The following is a 21,869-nucleotide window of genomic DNA, read 5'->3' as shown; positions in this document are numbered from 1 at the left end:
GGTTCTGGGTTGGAACCGCGGACCAGGACGAATTTTTTCTTGAACTACGAAGTTTCTGTGGAAGCTGTATAGCTTTCATTTGTAGCCGTATGGCTGCGCTTGGGTGGATGCTAATGAGCAATTACTCTCTTATTACAAATCTACTCCACCTTGGGGGATTCCCCTAAACATTCGACCAGCTGTAAAATAGTTTAAGGGACTACTCAAATGGCGTCCCATTCACCGTCAATAACGTAATCTTACCTGTCCGCATTCGATTTGTATTGCTCTGAGTTCTGCGCAGCACCGTACGTGCCCCGTAGAAATTATATTGTCATAGGATTGAGTGACCCAGCAACCATTACCATCTGACAGGTGACATAGCAACCTTAGTGTTGACCATGTCGTCTAGGAATGACGGCTAGGAATTTTGGTCGCTACACCAGTGGTGCTGGAGGACAAAACTCCCCGTGTTATACAGCGAGAGCACGTTCACTCGTTTAGGCGCTCTGTTGCCGAGTGAGTCAATCTAGTGCCTCAAATGCCTTTCTCGTCTCGCGTCCTGTCTTGTATTTGTGTCCTCGCCCAACTTTTCCATGCCTGATCGTATGCAAAGCTAAGCCGACATCCTGTTCTATATCATCATCAGCCTGACTGCGCCCATCCCAGGGCAAAGGCCTCTCCCATGTCTCTCCAATTTAACTCATTTCTTTGTCAGCTGCGGCCACCGTATCTCCGCAAACTTCTTAACCTCATCCGCCCACCTAACTTTCTGCCGCCCCCTGCTACGCTTGCCTTCTCTTGGAACCGACACCGTTACCCTTAAGGACCAGCGGTTATCTCGCCTTCGCTTTACATGCCCTGCCCAAGTCCATGGAGTGTAAACACTACCACAGCATCATAAACGCGAAAATTAAATGACTTGAGACGCATCGCTGAGCAAAGTAGCGACACACATGATCCTACATTCTTACTTCTAGAATGTCGCGGGCGCTGCCGAGAGATGGCCCCACAGCATTTCTTTGTTACCAACAGCTTCCTGTTCACATTGGTCGGCATGGGACGCTTCAGGACAACACTTTTCTCGAGTGATCTGTTGGAACTGAATATTGTGCAGAACAATAACAGGCGATAAAATATGCAAGCTAGCACGAGGTCTGCCCGTCAGACACCAAATGTATGACTTCCTCTAATGGGGTATAAAGTTTGGCGCGTGCCCTGGCAGACTTATGTAGCAGAGGTTGCATCGATATCCTCGAGAGGACTACCACGACCAACGCGGAAGGCGATCTAGACACTGGCATATACGTTATAATAGGACTCTTGAGTACTCCGTTATATGTTCTCGAACTGCCGCGATAAATAGTGAAAGGAAGGGGGGCGGGAAGGTGACTGCAAAGGGCTCTTTCGCTCGGCATATTAACTATGAGTCTTTGATGGCTTACTCGATCTGGTAATGAGGTTTGCAAGTTCTGTTTGTATACTTGCGGCCTTAGTCGAAATCAAGAGGAAGAAATGGGCTTGGGCAGGGCATGTAATGCGAAGGCAAGATAACCGCTGGTCGTTAAGGGTAACGGAGTGGATTCCAAGAGAAGTCAAGCGCAGCAGGGGGAGGCAGAAAGTTAGGTGGGTGGATGATATTAAGAAGTTTCCGGGGATACGGCGGCCACAGCTGCCACAGGACAGGTCTAGTGGGAGAGACATGGCAGAGGCCTTTGCCCTACAGTGGGCGTAGATGCCTTTTGCAAAATGTTTTAATACTGGAAGTCGTGTTCAACGCTATGTGAAGAGAGAAAAAAAATAGCAACTAACGTCTGGTTTCTAATAAGACCCACATAAAAATTATACAGAGACAAATAACACGAATAAAAAATAATGGAACTTTATTTTATGGCATATGACAAACACGGGCGCAGGAACCACGGGGTATTCTCACAGCTGTCACAATTGGAACGCGTGGAATGAAAAAAAAAACTGCGTGTGTATACATGTAAAAAAATACGCGATGGAATGCAGGAAGTTCAAATACTGTGAAGCTTCCTACACACTATAAATACTGACTACAGCGTTCGCTGGAAAGTCCCCGCTTCTGCGAGCAGTATAAGAAAGCACCCGCGCTCACACGTCGAACATTACGTCATGGACGACACCACCTTCGTCCAGATCAATGTGTGTATCATCCCGTTTTCTCCCCCACTTCAATGGAGCTGTGAAGTTATAAGGTGGCGTACGAAGAAAACCACACCCCTCACCTCACTACAACAAAAAATAAATAAACATTTTTCCGGCAGCATCATTCCTACCAATTATGCATGACTCTTCAGCCTGGTATTAATAACAAGGAAATATTGAGCAGATGGCTCAAAGCGCCTACAGGTCAGGATGTGGAATGATGGATTTCTTGATTGTTTCTCAGAGTAGTGAGTAGTGAATTTGCCGCTGCTGCATTGAAATATTCGGACGGTTTTCAGCCTTGCAGTCTGGAACTTGCATAGCCGAGAGCCGCTGCACTTGTCTCTGCAGGGTCGCGATGGCAGCGGCCACATCGGTGTAAAAGGCTATGTATAGCTATGTAACAATTAAGTACGAGGTCACTGCATGCACTGAACGTGCGCTGAATGCCCGAACGTACGCAGCGAACCCTATGGATAAATGCTCGTATGAGTGATAGTTGTAGGAAAGCGTTTCAACGGGCATGGCTATGGCTTAGCTTCGTACTCGCTGTCCGTGTTGAGCTTTCATAGATCCGTCATTTCGGAAAGTACAGGAATGATCACAGCGCCTCCGTTCCAGCGGAGCGATATAAGAGCAGTCTCTAGCAAGGACCCACTAAGTACCTTCGCCGCCTTTTATCAGAGAGTAATCAATACGCACGGCAATATCTAAAGATACTGACATGATGCTTTTCTGAATATAGACCGAAGCAGCATGAACATATCAATGAGGTCATACCTGGACTGGATATGAAGAAGTCTGCGCATCTAAAAAGTACGGCATGGCTCTGAAGTTGTCCCTGTATCTAAACGGCAGGGATAACGGAAAGCCAACTTCGCCTGCCATCACTAAAAAATATTTAGTTGCATAGAAATGAAGTAATGTCCTCAGCTAAGACGATGGCTGTTCAAATGCACGGGAGTCACATGACTCTTATTTGCATGTTCCTACTACGGCTAAGTTGAACGATTAGTGTTAGCAGGCCCACGCTCCATATCTCCACTCTTGTAGTATCTCCAATTACGTCGCTCCTAAGCATTCGTTCCATTGCCTGTCCCATTGTCTCCACGTAGCTGCCATGCTGATCATTAGGCGTTTAAGTCAACAAAACGCAAAGATTATGACAGCGTTATTATAAAGCCTGGATGACTACAGCTCACTGAAAAAGTTTCACCAATGCCCTGCATCAGTAAGAAAATGAGTTTTCCAGGCCTCCTCAACCAAAGGAACTCGTCATCCCGTCATCCCAAGGCCCCGATGCCCTATCTTCGAATCCTTCATCTTTCCTTTCCTGTCAAACGTATTCAAACCCCTTAGCTCAACCTTCAGAGTAAAACAGCAATGTATTGTTTGCATTTAACTGTTTGCAACTCTATCGCTTTCATTTCTTTTACTGCACCTATATATCCGTATTCTTCCATTAGGCCGTTTTCGACTCTTTGGCATCGGTCCGCTCTTTCCATCTGCTTCTGACTCCACTTCATCTATCGAAGCGCCTACATTCGCCATTGAGCTTAGATAGACCACCATCTGCACCATTCACTCCAGTGGTCGTTCAAAAGACCTCCATCTTAGGTCCGTCTACTAAGCGCTACGGACGCAAGTGCTTCGCTCAAAATCGAGATGTCCCTGGAAAGGTCGCAAAAATCGGTGCGGCCTCAACGTTGACTCACAACACGTGCAGTTCGTGCCGGTAGCAGCGACGTCGTTGGGTTCGCGCGTCAAACAACAACGCTTGCCACACGTCGAGAATAAGTCCTGAGCCCGCCTCTTTCTTCCGAAAAGAGGGAGGAGTGGGTGGAGGATGCACGCCACTAGTAGAGGATCTTCTCCTTGATCCAGCTGTGGTAGTTGCTGACCTTGGCATAGTAGCCATAGTGGTCCTTGCGTCCGCATCCGACACCCCAGCTCACAATGCCGATGAGGTACCAGCGGCTCTTCCGTTGGACGACGAAAGGACCGCCGCTGTCGCCCTTGCAAGCGTCACCCACTATCTCCTGCTTGTATCCCGCGCAGAACATGTTCCTCGTCACCTGAAGCAAGAGGTAAGACAGGAACGCTTTAAGTAAAACTTTTGCAGGAAAGAACACGTGTACTGAAGATACAAGTAGTGGAACGGCATGAGCACGTGACAACAGAAGCAGGGTGGGACGGACAACATAATCACCAAGTACCGATACCATTCTTTCTTGTTGGCACCGAAGGTCAGGAAGAAGACAGTAAACCGACAGAGGAATCAACACACAGCGTGATACAGGGCACTAGGGCCCAACCCAAAAAACCTATATATTCCAAAAATCTCTCTATCCGAATCCTCTATATCCGATCTCAGCCATAAAGAATGCAGCCTGTAGTGAGCGCTAGTTTTGTTCCTGTCTCCCTTCTTCTGTCATTCATGTCTTCCTTTTTTCGGTCTTCTCCGTTCTTCTGTACAAAAGTTTAAGGGATGCGGGTTTGCGAGAAGAAAGAATTATTTTTAGGTGAGAGTGCTAAGCAGGTTAATCAAAAACCATAGAGGCATAAGAGGATATGCGTTCTCCATGTACTGGAACAAATACAGACTTAGTGGCTAGCAAGGGAACACAGCAATAAATTATCTTCCGCGGATCTGAGTCCCGCAGACTTTTGTCTAAGACTGTGTGATACAGCTCGCCCAGTTGCTCACCTTAGTACACGCAAAGAGGATTTGGGCTCTAACAATTTATGGTCTATTTGTGACATCAGTACACACTTGTTCTAGCAACGACCTAAGGTGGTTGGCGCTTAAGTGCAGGAAATTTTATGCTGGCTGAGAACACTAAAGTGAGCAGCAAAAAAGTCTCCCTTGTCCATGTCTATAAGATAGCCAGGAAAGAAGCGCTAGAAATTACTCTGATCAATGGGTATCCGCGAGCTTAAGACTCTTGTTCTTTTTTTTTTGCTTATATATCTCACAAACGTGCCACAAAATCATGCCTAAAGGCTTTCTTTATCAAATCGCATGACATTGATGTCCAAAGAAGGTAAAGTTCTCAATTAACGAGGCTAAAAAATGCTGGCTTCCCAGCTAATGCACTTGTCAACGCCAATAAGTCGCCAGTTTCTGATATCAGAAACATCATCATCATCACCAGCCTGACTACATCATCATCATCAAAATCCTAGACTGGTAAAACAAAGGCCTGCTGCTATGCCCTGTATTCACCACCTTCTGCGAAACCTTAAGACAACAAGCAGCCCCGAAAATACGCTGATTATTGCAGCAACATTGTTTATGGCATCCCTCTCACTTTTGGAAATTGGTTTCTTGGCCAGAATGGCAGACGCCTTTATGAACGCTGAAGCGGCCATGCTTACTCTGTCAAAGAAAGGCACGACCGCCTTTGGAAATTCACTCCAGGAAATTCGACTAAGATCGACGGTTTGAATGCAGTGAGGCCCTGTTGTAAAATATAATGATAAAAGGTGAGAAATACATAGTATTTTTAATCTGTGCACCTTTTTCATACAGAACAACTCATCTACATTAGTGTCCTCCTCCCTAGGACACGCACTTTAAGCTATGGGTTTGATTATTTTTTTTTACTTTTGTGCCATCCTGTCGCTTAAATCTTAAAAGAGGAACAAAGATATGTCATAGTTGACGCCTCTGTATACCTCATTTATCATAAGTCTGTGCTGTCTCCGCCTTGTTTCACTTTTTTCGTCGTCCGCCAATCAGCCAAATTTAGCATCTCATTATTGTGGTGCATTGTAAGACACTTTTCATCCATCCCTTAACAATGCGATGTAGCGGATAGGCCAACGGCAGCAGTTGGCAACATTTTCGATCACATTCCAGTATTAGTATGCATTCATTCAGCCCCCAGGTTAAGACACGAAGTACCAGGCGTTACTTATTTTACCTAAGTTGTCCATGTGCTTAGATCGACTTTCTCTAATGGCAGGAATGACATGTCGTGCATTTCCAGCACTACACAAAAATCTGGCGGTTGTACCTCGTATGTCAACACCTAATCCTCTCAGCCATTCATACTCTTCGTATACAGACCAGCTTCGCTTATTGGCATTCAATGATGTGCCATAGCAATTAACCATTCCAATAATTATCAAAAGAAACATTCCAGATGACCTCCGTAGTAGTCCCTGAGACCACGGGCGAGTTGGGTCACTTTGGCCATTTACGTAATCTGGCCGATTAACGGCGTTCTCAAGCTTTTTCTCATTTTTTTCACCCACAAAACTACGTTGATGAGATTTGACTCACCAGATGTCCTTACAGCCTTTGTCCTCTGTGGGAGGTTATCTTCCGGCACAGGTTTTCTCATACTCTTGAGTCTAATCGTAATGCACGATGAGTGCAGTATGGTAATCATCCGAACTTTTTCGTGTGGGCCAAAGGTAACTAACGTCCAACATTCTTAGACAAAAATTTTGAGTATTTGAAAATATTAAGGTTCTATTATGGAAATATTGAAGATCATGGTTCATTCTTCTCATAGGCAGAAAAATCTTTCTTTTAAAGCTTTTCTATCGTTCGCATCGAGCAGTTACAGACTGCCATGAAAAAACCAATGCGGAGCGTTTTTGGCAATACCAAAACTTAATAGCAAACAAAATGTAAGCTGCCGTCGGGAGATCTGCGAATATATGAATGTTATATCGAAATCTTGCAATATATGAAAAAATTGCGCTCATAAAAGGTTTCCAGCCTAAAAATGCTTTTGTCCACAATTTCTGGGTGTGGACCAAAGTTTTGAATATTGGAAAATTATAAAGTATACTGTAACTGAAATCTTGAAGGTAATGGTCCACTCTTCCGATGCGTAGCGAAATCTTTCTTTTGAAGTTTTCCATTTTTCGCATCAGGCATTTAACACTGCCACACAAAACCAATTGGGAACGCTTTTCAGGATCGCAAAAACGTTCATAGCAAAAATTTGCTAGCCTGCCGATGGGAGATCTGCGAACATATTGATTGTTATAGTGAAATCTTACGATATATGAAAAAACTGGCTGTGGTTTAGCTGTGGTTAACCCTAGTTGAACTGCGAAAGCAATTGAGCGCGTTGTTTCTTCCTCGCTTCATTCTTTCGTTGTTGCCTCTCTTTCGCTCTCTCTATAACAACTAGAATCCACTGAGACGGAGCGCATATATATATATACTTCCCGCGAGGCGACACCTCCTCTCCCTCTACCCCCGCGGAGCACATCTGGTGGAGCGAGCGGCGACGGCAGCGGCGTCGATGGCGGCGCCATCTGTTGTAGCGCGGCTGCGGCGTTGCCAGGCAACGGCGGCTCAAGGTCGTTTGTGGGCCACGGCACACGGCTGAAGTGCGACCACGCGACGAGCCGAGCTGGCTGGCGTAGTGTTGCTTACGCAACAAAAACTGCGCTCATAAACTGTTTCCCGTTCAAAAACGCTTTTGTCCAGAATTGTTGGATATGTTTATGGGCAATCGAGTGAGCATACCGGGTATTGCGTGGACGCCTGGCAGGTTCTGTGGTCGATGATGGGCAGCCGGATCTCCTGCAGGAACCTGGGCAGCGTGTTGACGCTCTCGGTGAGCTGTCCCCATCCGGTGACTGTGCCGAGCTGCACGTCGCCCGAGCTGAAGTATTCGCGCTCGATGGTTGCACTTTCGCCCAAGCACACGGGAAGTATGTAGTCCGTGAACGTAACGCGGTCCGCCAGTTGCACCAGTGCGATGTCGTTGTCGAACGTGTTCACGTTGAAGTTCCTGCGAGCCACCAGTTGTCAGTTATATCAGGCTCAACAAGAATTGTTTGCAAAGACCCTGATAAAAATAGAGTAAAGACAGTCTATAGACTTCTTACAGACTCTACTGGCTTCCTATAGATATTTCTTTTGGTCTATTGATAGTCTATAGACAAAAGTCTGCTAAAAGTGTATGGTCATAAATCTATAGATTGCCCACAGACTGCCGACAGCATTCGCATTTCCTACAGACTGTTCGCTACGATTTGCCTATAGAGAGTCTACAGCCATTATGGACAGAAGTCTATGGACAGTCTATAGATTGCCTATAAAATGTTTGTAAGGGAAGTCAGGTATTCTGATCTCTAACTGCACTCTACTATCCAATTTATTGTGGATAAAACGTCTAGTTAGCATTCAAAACTTAAAATTGTTTCTGCTGCATTGTTCCATATTAGCAAAAAAAAACAAGCACTTGATTTTTCAAGAAGTCTACTTAGCATGCATTGCAAAGAGTACACTGATTCTCCCTCCGGAACAGTCACCATTGGTTCATGGTCCATCAGGTATGCCCTTTGTTATCTGGCTGCAGCGTCCGAGTAAGCATTCTGAGAGGCCGTGGCTACTCCTGCAGGCTATACTGTTCCGAAACATAAAAAATTAGTGAGGGTAGCCACCAAGACAGATTGGGGAAGGAAGTACATAACTTTCAGCGCCCAAACTATTCAGTATGTGACAAAACATACAGCACAATTCATTAAATAGTTTACGTTACCATTCTGTTCACGAAACAGTGTTCAGTGTTTGTTCACACTTTGGATTTCGTACAGCAAAGTTTTCAAAGCGCCATGGTGTACAATATGCATTGCCTTTTTTTGTCCTAGCACTTGTTCTTCTCTTCTCTTTCTCAAAATAAAGTCATTTGAACTATTTACCCCATGATCACAATCCCCAGCAACCTAAAAGTGCAATCTGTGGAAATGCTGCTTCCCTAGTTTTATTCAATCACTGCAATCGCGAAGTTCTAAGTAAACACTGCTCCTGCGTGGGCCCTTCAATGTACTGAAGCACACAAACATAAACTAATGATAAATACGATTACCCTTTCTCATTTCTCAGTCCTGAATGTCCTCATCGGATACATTCAGCCCAGACCTGCCGTTTTCCCACCTTCTCCGCCTTTTCGATATAACTTTGGTTAAAATTTTTGTACACTTGTTGCGTTATAACGTTCTCCAAGTTTGCATCCACTTACGGGTGAAAGTGGACGTCGGCGATCTTGGTGACCACCTGCTGCGGCTCTACGATGGTCTGGTCGTACTTTCCCAGCCGCACCTCCACTTCGTCTATGCGGATCTCGTCTCGTTTGAAGCAGTGGGACGCCGTGAGAACCCACTGGTCGTTCACCAGGCTTCCGCCGCAGAATGCCTTGCGAAGCTCCGTCCAGAACATTACCTGCGGGCAAATAGACGCACGTCAGTGGCAGAAGCGTTTTGAAAAAAATTGCGAGGACACTTTGCCAACTAAAGTGTTCAGAGGCGAAAGCCGAGGACACTATGCCGTGACGACTTCCGGTGGATGTGACGTCACACCATTCCCGTGGCTATATCGATACCTAAATTATACATCTTTCGGGGATCTTAACTGTTAATTACGCTTAATTACACATTTTTCCATCTAATTTGACAAAAATGACATTTTCCCCACCATTCTGTGACAATTTTCACTATGCCGTGACGACTTCCGGTGGATGTGACGTCACACCATTCCCGTGGCTATATCGACGTCCGCGGTATTTCGACGCAATTTCGGCATTTTACCTATAATTAATTAACTAATTAATCAACAGTCATCAAACTTGGCTTCTAGGTTCATTGTTGCCTGCTCTACCTGAAGCAACCATTGGTTTTCTTCTATCTTTTCCAGTTCCCCAGTTAAACGCGTGTGACACGCTCGGTTAACGGACGACAGTATGAGCCATTAAAGGCTTTCGCCTTAAAATTCCAAGCCTTAATGTTGCTTATTGCGAACAGAGAAGATATGTTCCTGGACAGTCGTTGGAGACGGATACAGCCCCTCGGGCAGCAGCGAGCCTACCGACGAACCAAAGGCCTGCGCAAACTAGCCTTCGCTGAACTTGACCCAAGTCCGCCGAGCCTGAATCACCGACACGCCACAAGTCGAAGAAGCATGACGTCCTTCTTAGACTGACCGAGCACCTCCTGTGAGGGTGCGACATCTAACTGTCCTCCCTCTGCTCACCTTCCATCAGCAGGCCATTCGACTTATATGGCTGCAAACTATTTACAAGCGATTTGTTTACTCGTGATGACGTTTTATGTACAAACTAGCGCCTGCAAAAAAAAGCAAAGCTTGAAGTAAACACACCTAAGTATACTTCAACTGCACCTGATTAGATTATAGGAGTCAGTATAGTCTAAGGTGATAATTCTACCTGTGACGACATAAAGCAAAACTTTTCATCACTCTACCGCCCACATATACAGCTTGTCAGTTTAAACCAGAGCCATCTTCTGTTTGCAGACAGCCTGACAGCCATCAAATTGTTATTTATATATTATGGATCAGAAGTTAAACATTTTTGTGTCGTCTACCTCTTTTATGCTCAAAAAGCACACAGCGGTGAACTAAGTTTCAGCCGAGCTATCGCAGTTATTGCGATCGCAGTTTACCACTATTCAGAGATTCGACAGAACACATGGTGCATCACCGGTAATTGTTTGATATCGCAGCTGATTTAACTGAAACACCTTCTTTGTGCATCATCAGCAGGAACCTAGCTACATCTACATCAGGACAAAGGTCTCCGCTACTGGCCATCAACTAACATTGCTTTGTCGAGCAGCAAGTGAGGGAAGGGATTTTCTAGTGCGACCCATTACAATAGCGACTGCGTTCACAACAGCTGTCGCCTTGAGGGGACACTGAGGCCAACTTTATCCAACTAGTGTTCTCATCATGAATTGGTCCTCTGGTTCTTTCTGGCTGTATTGACGTTTGTCCGGCTTCAAAACATCCATTTATTAGAGAGAAAATTGGATTTAATATTCTCCCCGCCAGTTGATTCAAACTACTGGCGTCATTACCGATAAAGCAAGGGTTGCCACCGATTTGAATTGAATAGCAGTGTAGCGCAGCCTCTGGGATTCGCGCCCGAAAATCGGTGCTGACGCATGCAGTTTACTTGCGAAATCGGCCAGTGATGGCGACACCTGTATTTCGTTTTCTGGTCTTTCCTAGCTTATGGAAGCTTTGTCTTCGGCGCGGGTGGTATTTTTGTGATTAGAACGCGGTACTCTATTGACGCAGACCAAATTCTACTTGTCCTTAGCGTTAACTTAAGGTGCTCCCCCGACTCACCTGCCATGGGTAGGCACCCTTGATAGTGTCCATTCCGCCGACGATCTTGCCGTGCTCAACGTGTGGCTTGCTCATGTTAGGCTGGGCCACGAAAGGAATGCCGCAGACTGAAACGACACAAGAGGTTTGCTCTTATTTTTGTTACCAGACTGCCAATGTCATTTGTACAAAGAAGATCCCTTGTGAGTCATGATAATGCTTGTTTACAAAGCGTCACAACATGCGTATGCAAGCACAAGGCATCGAAAACATCCCGATTCGCAACTTTTTCTTGAAGAACCCGAAGGCAACGAAAAATATTGATCGGCAGCTGCTCCATGTAAGGTGATCGGCACTTATATAACATCTGTAGGTAATACCTACTGCGAAACGAACAGGCACGAGAACCTTTCGACTTGCTCCCTAAAATTATTGAGCCATCCAAAAGCACCTAGCAGAATGGGAAGAGGGGGTGGCATTACGGTACCGCACCCATAACTGCTGCCAACAGACTTCACGAAGCTCACTGCGTTTTCTGTAGCGCAAGGGTTAGAGGTCATTCTTGCTATTTTTGCCGCTTTTTGTCACTTTCGATGCTTTCCTTATAAGTGCCCATTTTCCTTTCCCTTTTAATTAATCACAACAATGCTGGCCCCTCTTGGATGAATATGTCGTTCGTTTCTTCAATACAAATACAATGCCGAACTCTGCCCAACCTTCATGCACGAGGAGCATGCTTCTTTGTGAGCGCAGAGTAGAAAAGATCAGAAAACGGACCTCACGGAGTTGGAGGGAAATAGAAAACGCTGCATGAGCTGCGCATGCCCTGAAACTGTACATTCCAGTAGGCCCAGTACACAAAGGTCAGTTTCAAAGTTTCAAACACAATGAATCCATAGGTTTGACGAAAAAGTGGCGTGTGGTGCCTTCACTGTAAGTTTTCTGCCGCTACTAGTAAAGTGATAGAAGTATACACGACTCACTTTCCTCGATGTTCACCCTGGGCAGAACCCTGAGCAGGGCCGACTCCTGGACAGTGCAGTTGTTCCGGCGATCGGTGGCCACACACGTGTACACGGCCGAGTCCTTGGGCATGGCGTCACTGATGTAGACCAGGCCGTTGCCCAAGTCGCGGTAACGGTTGCTGGTCGGGAACGGCAATCCGTTGCGCAGCCAACTGATCTTGACGTCGGACGAGGGCCTCTGTGGAGCTTGTGCCGTGCAGTGCATGATGGCCGTCTCGCCGTGCGGGATCTCCTGGTCCTTTGGACCCTTGCGGAAATCTGCCATTCGCCGAGACAGCGATGGGAATGAAGAAGCCGTTTGTGAGCTCAGAAGTAGTAACCAACCAAGCAGTTAACTCATCTTTCAATTACCACACTATTTCTTGTCCTTTAAAACACGACAAGGGGTATCTGACATACACTCACGGCCGAAAGTCTTGAGGCCATAGGGTTTCCATTTGAGCCTTGTACTTAGCCATTTACACAACATCAGAATTTTCAAACCCTCAGAGGGCAAGGAAAGCTCTTGCCTTCCCCCTTACGTGCTTTGAGAGCTTCGGATGTACCGTAAGTGGCTGATCATACCGCTCGAGAGAAAATCTTGTGTTCTGAAGACTTCCTACTAAAGCTGCACGAGGTGCTGCCGTCACACTTCGGCTGAACACGCTTCACGCGCCATTCAATTTTTCGATGCGTCTTTTACTGAGTGCTAAGCACACAAACACTTTTCAAGGTTGTTTTTTTTTTTTTTGCAGTGCTGCTGCCTCGTCAGGTGAGCTCTCGTCTAACCGTCAACGGCTGTTTTGAACATGCTAGTTTGACTAGTCTTGTTTTTAACACTGCCACTTGTTGCTTTTTGTAGTCGGCGAAGTTCGAAACAGACATATAAAACAGCGGCATCGGTGTTTTAGTGACTTCGTTCAGACAGCCGTTGTACTACGTCCAGCAGGTCTTCCGTAGACATCACACAGAAATACGTACCAAATGTGCGATGGCCTTAAAGTAACGCTCCTCCCCTGACAGCGCAGTCTTAATGCTTTGTATCACAGGTCAGCATGAAATGTCGGCTCCTTTGCTAAGCGAATGCATAGTTTTGCATATTCATAGAAATTTTGGAGTGTTGAAGTCATTTCAGGGCGTCATTGCCATTGCAGTATCCGTACTTGCTTGTTGAAAGCCAACCCTTATTTCAGTTCCTTCTCACGTCATATTAAGGAGCAACTCGGTTGTGACCAGAACTTCTTGTAACATGCTCCCAAGTTTTTTAGCTTCTAGGTCCAACAGTTTTCGGCAGACTAGACAGCTAGCGCGTCGACTCGGATCAGTGAAGGCTCTCGTTCTGTGAGACATGCAAAAGACGCCAGTCAAGAGTAACACGACGACACACCAAAAGACGTTTTGTTTTGATCCTCGGCATCTGAGCGACAAGGCACGAAATTCCAGACCCCTCATTCGCGTTTACCAAGCACCAAGCAAGCGATGAAGATAGCCAACGTTGACTTTGCATGTCTGCGTGTATAACCACTCAGTTCTGCCACATTATGCGCAGACTGCTCGGTGGCTGTGACGATTTCTACGCGTTTCAATCCCGTGCGTAGCCAGACACCCGTGTCGGCCCGTGGGAGGCCAACAACCCTCTAGCCTTCCGAGAAAAAGGTCAAGCGAGGAAGAAACTGAGCTGTAAATGAAACGTCCGTCAGACGCCGGAAGTAGAGCGATGAAAGGAAAAGAAAGTGAAGAGGGCTCATTAGCCACAGTCCCGCCATGCCTCAGACCACCGTGCCTCAGAACTCTGCCCGTGCAGGCTTTCATGGCCCTACCGTTGCTGCATGAGGCATATCGAATAGAGTGAAACGTTCATGGTGGTATGATATGGTTACATTGGTACATTGTACAGTATCATATGGTATGGTGTACGGTACGGTACGGTACGGTATGGCATGGCATGGCATGGTAGGTTATGTTATGTTATGTTATGATGTGTTATGTTATGTTATGTTATGTTATGTTATGTTATGTTATGTTATGTTATTGTATGGTTTGGTTTGGTTTGGTTTGGTTTGGTTTATTGGGGTTTAACGTCCCAAAGCGACTCAGGCTATGAGGGACGCCGTAGTGAAGGGCTCCGGAAATTTCGACCACCTGGGGTTCTTTAACGTGCACTGACATCGCACAGTACACAGGCCTCTAGAATTTCGCCTCCATCGAAATTCTGCCGCCGCGGCCGGGATCGAACCCGCGTCTTTCGGGCTAGCAGCTATGGTATGGTATGGTATGGTATGGTATGGTATGGTATGGTATGGTATGGTATGGTATGGTATGGTATGGTATGGTATGGTATGGTATGGTATGGTATGGTATGGTATGGGCTAGAGAGAGTAAAGGCTCCGGACTAATCTCGACCACGCTGCATTCTTTAACATGCGTTGAGACTATACAGGCCACGGGCTAGTTTGAACTTCATCCCTTCGAAACGCAGTCGCCGCTACTGGGATTCGACCCCGCGACTTTGTGCTCAGCAGCCGAGTGTCATAGCCATTCAGCCGTCACGGTGGGTAAAGCGTTCCCACAATGAACGCATTAAGCGCTTGGCAGGTACAGCTTTAGAACGCCGAACTAACACAGCCAAGCTTCCATAGATATGTAAACTGCTGTACTCACAGACGTTGCACTTCCTTTGCGGCTTGATTCCGGCCATGACGACCAGCGTGGTGGCCAGGGCCTCCCGCTCCTCGGCGCTCACCACGCACGTGTAGCTGCCGGCCAGGTCGGAATGCATGCGCCGGATCCACAGCGTGCTCGGAGAGACCAGGTACAGGTGCGGGAGGGGCATGCTGCCGTTGAGCACTGTCTCGTTCTTCAACCTGCACACACGTTTGCGAAAGCAGTGAGCGACAAAAGTTCGAGCGCCGACCGCAGTGCTGTCGCATATCAATCAGCGAATGCAGTCGAACCCTGTTATAACGAAACGGTTTATAACGAAATAATGGATATAAAGAAGGAATGGCGATTCCTTGGAAGCTCGATCAACACGGTCTATAACGAACCTACGGCTACAACGAAGTAATCGCCGGCCCGTTCAACTTCGTTATAACGAGGTTCAACTCTGATTCCTTTATGTTGACTCCGTGCATCCTGTTTGATGATGGCCAGTGAGAGAGCACTGCTAATCACTGGTTACTTTACTTTGAGTTTTTCGGTCATGGTAAAGCAAGGAAAAAGTAAGCAGTGAAGGGTTTTATCTCAACTGTCCACAGTCAACCGACTTTGCTCTTTTAAGTGGGTGATATTGGTTCACTATTATGCTCAGCTTTATTTACTTGATAATATTTTCAGCATTACTGCTTTCGTCAGCCAGTTCGGACTAAAAATGTACTCCTACAAAGTGTATGGCTTGGAAATTTTGCCTGGGTTTAAGTGACAAACGCAGTAATTGATATGAATCCCTGCTCCTCCGGGGAGCCCACATACTGAGTAGTATGATAAACTGATTTCAGGAGTATCACTCGCCAAGTTAAAACATGCTGTGCTTTCTTTTTTACTTAAATAACCTGCACGACGTAGCTTCCTTTCACATTCCACTTTTTCTTGACCGTATGCATTGCACCTGCAACTTTTTTTTTCTGGGTTGGGGGGGGGGGGGGGCATGTTATCCGTTATACACACACCGTATGCTCGATTGATTTATGTAGTTTGGTTGTGCTCTAGCTGAGAGCCATTTACTGGAGTACAACCTCTGTTTCGAGGAGTGACACGTACCACTTGACGCTGGCCCCCGGAACCTTGGGGACACACTTGAGAATCCTCTGGTCATCGCTCGCCACCGTCTCGTCGGGGGAGATCTCTTCGATGAGCTCACGAGCAGGAACCAGAGCATTCTTGCGAGAGATCACGGTCTTGGCGTCTTCCACTTCGGGCTTGTTTTCTGCGAAAAACGAGTTTTTTCCCCATGAGTCGGGAAACGATCATGTACTATAAGCAAGAAATGAAATGCGAACAAGACAAATGAACAATGAACAGCAAAGCAAAAATCTCTTATCCAGGAGAAGCTCAATACTAGCTGAGGTTATTTTAACGCCGAAGGCGCGAAGACTTCTTCAGAAGTGTTAATCAACTTAGTTTGCATTTCCTTTCTAGGAGCTGATATGTTGGTGTTTTTATGTTGCCACCTCAGTTTTCCTGTTCACGTTGCACTCATTGCTAATAGTACAGTCTTTTTCAAACATATGCAGACCAAGGGGTTTGTTTCTAAGCCGTTTAGCGGGGCTCTTAGCACATTTGACAGTCCTAAGCTTGAGAGGGTTGAGAACTTCAGTTCACACCGCCTACCTCAAGTTAGGGTCCCTGAGTATGCAAGAGGAGCCGCACTGCGGGGCTCGGAAGCAGACCCCTTGGGCTGTAGACTTTTGACAGACGGTACCTATAGTCCAGTAAGACAGCGTTTTTTTTTTCTTGCTTTATGGGTCTCATGAACACAGTGGGAGAAACTTGAATGAAACAGGAAAGCAGGACTTGCCTGCCAATTGCGCTCCACTAATTATTAAGATGCGTCCTTTGTTGCTACTGTCAAAAATTATCACTGGTTGCTGTATTTCGAGCTACAAGTACTGCCACAAAAAAATTACAGCGAAGTGTTCTATAGCGATAAACAACTCTAGAATTTGAGGTAAGGACCAGACGTGATAGTCCGGACATGTCGACGTAATTTCTGATGTTCCCTGAATGTGCCCCTAATACCGAGTTTGCTTGCACAAAGAGCAAGGTATCGAAAAGTACCGGTGTTTCGCAAAGCCATGTGACATCTATTAACATAAACTTTCATGCACATCCTTTTGATTGTGCACACAATTGTCAGCTGCTTCTTACGCAGTTCATATAAGCCATATCAGCCGTCGTACCATTCTGTTCTTAATTAGAACAGAGCAGCCCATTTCTGTGATGTATAATGACCGAATTTTTCGTAACTAATTTCGGGTCGCGATTAGTTATAGCCAGCGTTGCTCTGGCAATTAGCGATATCCAGTAAAACGCGAGCTATGGTGCAGGTCAGTCATGAACTTATTTTGCACTTCGCTAACCTTATGTAATGATTGCTTTCTAAATCGATTTATCCTTCAGTGAACCTTAGCTCAATAAATATTTAACGTCTAAAATTTCCTCGATTCTTGCGTTCTTCTATTCATTCCCTCCAGTTAAAATCAATCCTAACCTTTCCAGCCCTCTTCATCCACCAGCCTGTTCGATTCGTAAGTAATGAAGTCGGCAACCAAAAGTTTATCAATGAGCGAATTTATGCTGTTCTTTCAGCCTATCCTGTCGGCATGCATCGATACAAATGACTACAGTTCATGCATAATATACGAGGATTTGGCTTGCTGGCCAGTAATCACCTTAGGGCAAACAAAGGGCTAAAAAACAATGCCACAGGCCAGTCTCATCTGAAAACAGGCGCTAAATCCAGTGCATGTCTTAAAACGAACCTTCTGTGTATGCCTAGTCATTTACCTCCATGACTTAGCAGACTCCACGATATCTATCGGTTCGTCAGTCCGTTAGTACGAACTTCGTATCCACACTTACCGGGCGGAGCAACAAGGTAGAAGTTGGCGAAGAATCCTCGGAACTCGGAGAAGTTGTCGCTGTAGAACTTGAGCCGCATGCGGTTCTCCGATGTGACAAACTCCTTCATTTCACCCTTGTCGCCGCACAGTCGGCCCAGGGAGCGCCATCCTAAGGGAAAACCCAGAATAGATATGACGTAATTAAAGACCAAGCTCAAGTCCATAGCATCCTAGCTGAAATATGGAAAGAAATTACATGTAAGGTGGCGAACAGGTAACCAATGATTTATTATGGCAACAGGGTGAATTCCGCGGCTACGTCAATGCGACCGGGCGATCAAAACGACAGGGAGTGAGGTAGGGAAATGAGATCAGGACATCTGCAGGAATATCATGCCCGCGTCTTGCACAGGACAGGGACAGTTGCAAAACATAACGAGACGTCTTTGTCCTGCTGTGGATGCAATCGGGCTGATGACGCCAGTAATGATGTAATGTTGCAGCGAACTGTTTACTGGGGGCATATACTGACGCGTCAATATTTTATGTCAACCAGAATATATTCTACCTCGGTCTTCTGTGAAAAGCGCGACAGCCCCCCCCCCCCCCCCCGCCATAATATAAATCTGGCACGTTGCTATTTTTTAATGCAGACATGAATCAGATTTTCACCCACTTATTTGTTCGCACTTTGTGGCAAGACAGTGATACCTGCACTGCAGAGCTCACATGGATAACATTCCAGGTTCCACCTAACTAGGATAACCGTACAGACAGCCCACATCTTTTAAAGCGTACACCGTGTATATACAGTACAGATGAGCCCGTGTAGCGAACATTGCGTACAGGGCCACATGAGGTAGAAGGACATGCTACTCATGTTAAATGGGAAGAAGAAGAAATAGCACACGAAAAAGTGGAAGATCTCCCCGATGGAATTGAGGGATTCCTATTGGGGATCGTTGGGAATGAATTTGGGCATCAGTTGCACCCAGTCGTTTCGCGCCGGTATGCCTGTAACTTGTTTTATAATATTTCACTCAGTATGTTTTCCGCATGACTTTACCCGCTCGGCTCCGTGACTGTGTCTTGGCGTTCTTAAGCGCTACACTCATCGTCTCCTACCGTAACTTGCGGGGCCTTCTAACGTCCTCCCCACTTTCCAAGAAGCCATATACAACACCTGCAGTTTCTGCCGCACAAGTCACTGCCTTGTTTGCCTTGCAGTTATGGCAGTTGCATTTGATCCACTGTTCCTTTCATACGCATTTCTTGTTTATTTTGGTCACCGCGAAGGGCATATAAGATATTTTTCCCCCGCTCGTGACACGGAGAAAAGCGGGGGGCCTTCGGGTTCTCTCCATTAAGCCTCGCGCCTCGAATGTTTCCCCTTTGAAAAGTAGCAGCAGCCGTTCGCTTTCTTTTCTTCCTTGATGGCCGTTCGGGCTCGTCCGATCTTTTATATTCAATCATCGCCGCGAGAGCACGGGGCCAACTCAAGCGCGGAAACGCTTCTCTCCGTTGTTATCTCGCTCGCCTCACGCAACGGCCGTTTTTTCCCCGGACCGTTTTGTAAATGCGCAGCTCGTACTCATCGACGTGCGTATTTGAGCCCTTCCAACAGGTTCCAGGCAGTTTTCGAGACGCCTTGAGGTTTTGTTTTTTTTCTACGCGCCCACTTTGCTTAGCTTACACACATATGCTGGATGTGCTTGATTCCTGCGCGTTCTGTCCATCTCGACGCACTCCTGGGAATTCCCGGACAGCCTAGCAGAAAGATCTTTTCAGACGCGAGCGAAATATCAAAGCATATGTTGTGCGTATTCGAAGGGGCGCATGGAGTGTAGGTTTTTTTTTTTTTATGGAGGTTTAACGTTTCAAAGCGACTCAGGCTATGAGAGACGCCGTAGTGAAGGGCTCAGGAAATTTCGACCCCCTGGGGTTCTTTCACGTGCACTTACATCGTACGGTACACAGGCTTCTAGAATTTCGTCTCCATCGAAATTCGACCGCCGCGGCTGAGATCGAAGCCGCGACCTTCGGGTCAGAAGCGAGTGCCATAACCACTGAGCCACCCTGGCTAGTGTGTAGTTCTTTTATTTTGACAACATAATCAACGACTGGCTAGACGAAGAGACTGCTCTGTTGATATAAAACATCGTTTGCAGCACAATGGGCAGTCAATCCAGTCAATAGTTCACACAATTCATTGGCAGTACAAACGTTGTTCCTACGTTGTTTTCTGGAAACATGTTCTCTCAGAAGCCCCATAGGAGCGCACCGCACACTTCGCTTCATGTCGGCCTTCGTAACCACTCAGTTTTTCATGGTTTCTTTTTATCTTCCTCCTCTCTAACGCGCTTTAACGTGTGTAGCTTGCCGGCTAACGATGCGAGCGGATCACTATACAATAGCTACGACTTTCAGCAAAATCTTTCCTACAAGTTAGGACTGCGTGCTAGTGAAATTTCGCGCCTACCCGTACCTATTTAGTGAGTACATTCAAACCAGCCCGCCTATTAATTAACTTGTTTCCTTTATGTAACGAGTCCGAGTGGCAAAGACAGATTGGGGTCCCTGTCAGCGGCACCCGCTAGGCTACGTTCGGAGTTTCAGATTAACGATCTCTATGCCCTTCGCGGCAACTGATACGGTCGTCCTGCAGTTCCGGGCATCCGCAGACACTGTGAGGAGCACTGTGCGACTTATTGTTTGTGAAGCGTTGGAGCTCCAAGAGCACCCCACAAGAGCTAGAATCACAGTCGGAAGTGAGCTCAAGTCGCAAGTGTAATAGCTTGAATGCTTCTGACAAAGTCTCAACCTTCTGCATGCAGCTCTATGAACGCAAAGAATGACTGCATGTACCGGAATCGAAGCTTGTCCGGAGAGTTCGTCATTGAGCGAGTTCGTTGTTGTACACTACTGCTGGTAAGTTCCTGCTAGCAAGTGCCCCCTCTTGTCTGTCCCGTTTTGGTTTGCAGCTGTTTAACAGACACACACCGGCAAAACGTCGACGATTAGTTCGCAAGTGCTCCGCACAGGCGCCCTGACAAGGCTCAAATGGCAAAATGATACGTCACACATTTTGCGATCGCACGTGGCTAGGGGAGAGCGCCGATCAGTGACGTTGGCAAAACGTCGCGGTACGTCGCAAAACGTCCATGGCTACAACATAGCGACATCATGGCACAGGCTGTCACCATGCAGGAAAACTTATCGCACAGGTGTGGTGTAACCCGCTACGTACCCTGCTTACTTCAGGCAACCCTGGGTGGTTTAGGTGCTCTACGCAGTCTGGTTCCCCCTCCATTGAGAGTCGGTGTGAGACAATTGTTTCGCCATCTTGGCTTTCATCCCCACAAGAAAATTAGGACCAGTTTACGACGTCCCTACTTAGGCCGGACAAGAGTCGAGTGGTTGCGATGTCCTAACACTTAAGCCTACACTGACACGTGTGCTGCCGACCGATGGTATACTTAAGGGGCCTTGAATTTCTTCCACTGAGCTCAGCCAGTTATTTCATTCAACGGGTAGACTGCATTGGTGCGAACGCTTCAGCAAAGTCACACAGATCTAGGTGTATTGCAACACAGATCGATTATTTATGGTTTCCTTGCAACTGTTCTTCCGTGCCAACATGACATAAAGCTGCGTGGAAATGGGCAGCGCCGATGGTTGCGGCCTTTACAAAGACCCCGAAGAGGTGCTTCCAGAGGCGCATGTCAGAGGGAAACAGTTGCGGCCAAAGGCGGAAACCAAAAACCATGCTTTCAATTCGTCTGCTCCTTTTGTGCATTCAGTAACCCCAGATCTACTAGGGTCGACAAAAATTCCATTGGGGCTTCGCTAGTATGCATTTTAGAAACCGCTTTTCCTGACCAACGAAGGGACGCTTCAATTGCCTTTTTAAGACAAACATCCTCCTTTTTATTCTTTGTAACGGATGCCGCAACGACAGAACACTGACCACTAAAGTAGGGTATGGTATCGTCTAAGGTATATGGAGTTTAACGTCCCAGAGGGACGCATGGGCTATGGGTACGCCGTATTGGA

General features: G+C 46.5%; 1 protein-coding gene across 1 annotated transcript in view; it reads right to left on the bottom strand.

The window, feature by feature from the left end:
- Window positions 1-1,838: 1,838 nt before the first annotated feature.
- The window catches only part of LOC149347721 (mannan-binding lectin serine protease 1-like), a 59,038-nt gene continuing 39,007 nt past the window's right edge, over window positions 1,839-21,869 (bottom strand). Inside the window, exons 8-15 of the mRNA XM_089587388.1 lie at window positions 17,836-17,985; window positions 16,015-16,180; window positions 14,917-15,119; window positions 12,235-12,534; window positions 11,273-11,379; window positions 9,147-9,346; window positions 7,646-7,913; window positions 1,839-4,226 (exon numbers count right to left, since the gene is read on the bottom strand). Of these exons, the coding sequence (XP_089443514.1) occupies window positions 4,008-4,226; window positions 7,646-7,913; window positions 9,147-9,346; window positions 11,273-11,379; window positions 12,235-12,534; window positions 14,917-15,119; window positions 16,015-16,180; window positions 17,836-17,985 (1,613 nt within the window). The 3' untranslated portion in view covers window positions 1,839-4,007. The remainder of the gene's footprint in view (window positions 4,227-7,645; window positions 7,914-9,146; window positions 9,347-11,272; window positions 11,380-12,234; window positions 12,535-14,916; window positions 15,120-16,014; window positions 16,181-17,835; window positions 17,986-21,869) is intronic.

The sequence above is a fragment of the Amblyomma mixtum genome, chromosome 4 (assembly GCF_055824585.1).
Source record: "Amblyomma mixtum isolate Tamu chromosome 4, ASM5582458v1, whole genome shotgun sequence".
Lineage (NCBI taxonomy): Eukaryota > Metazoa > Arthropoda > Arachnida > Ixodida > Ixodidae > Amblyomma > Amblyomma mixtum.
The sequence above is the reverse complement of the archived record's forward strand: the minus strand, read 5'-3'. Positions and strand labels throughout refer to the sequence as shown.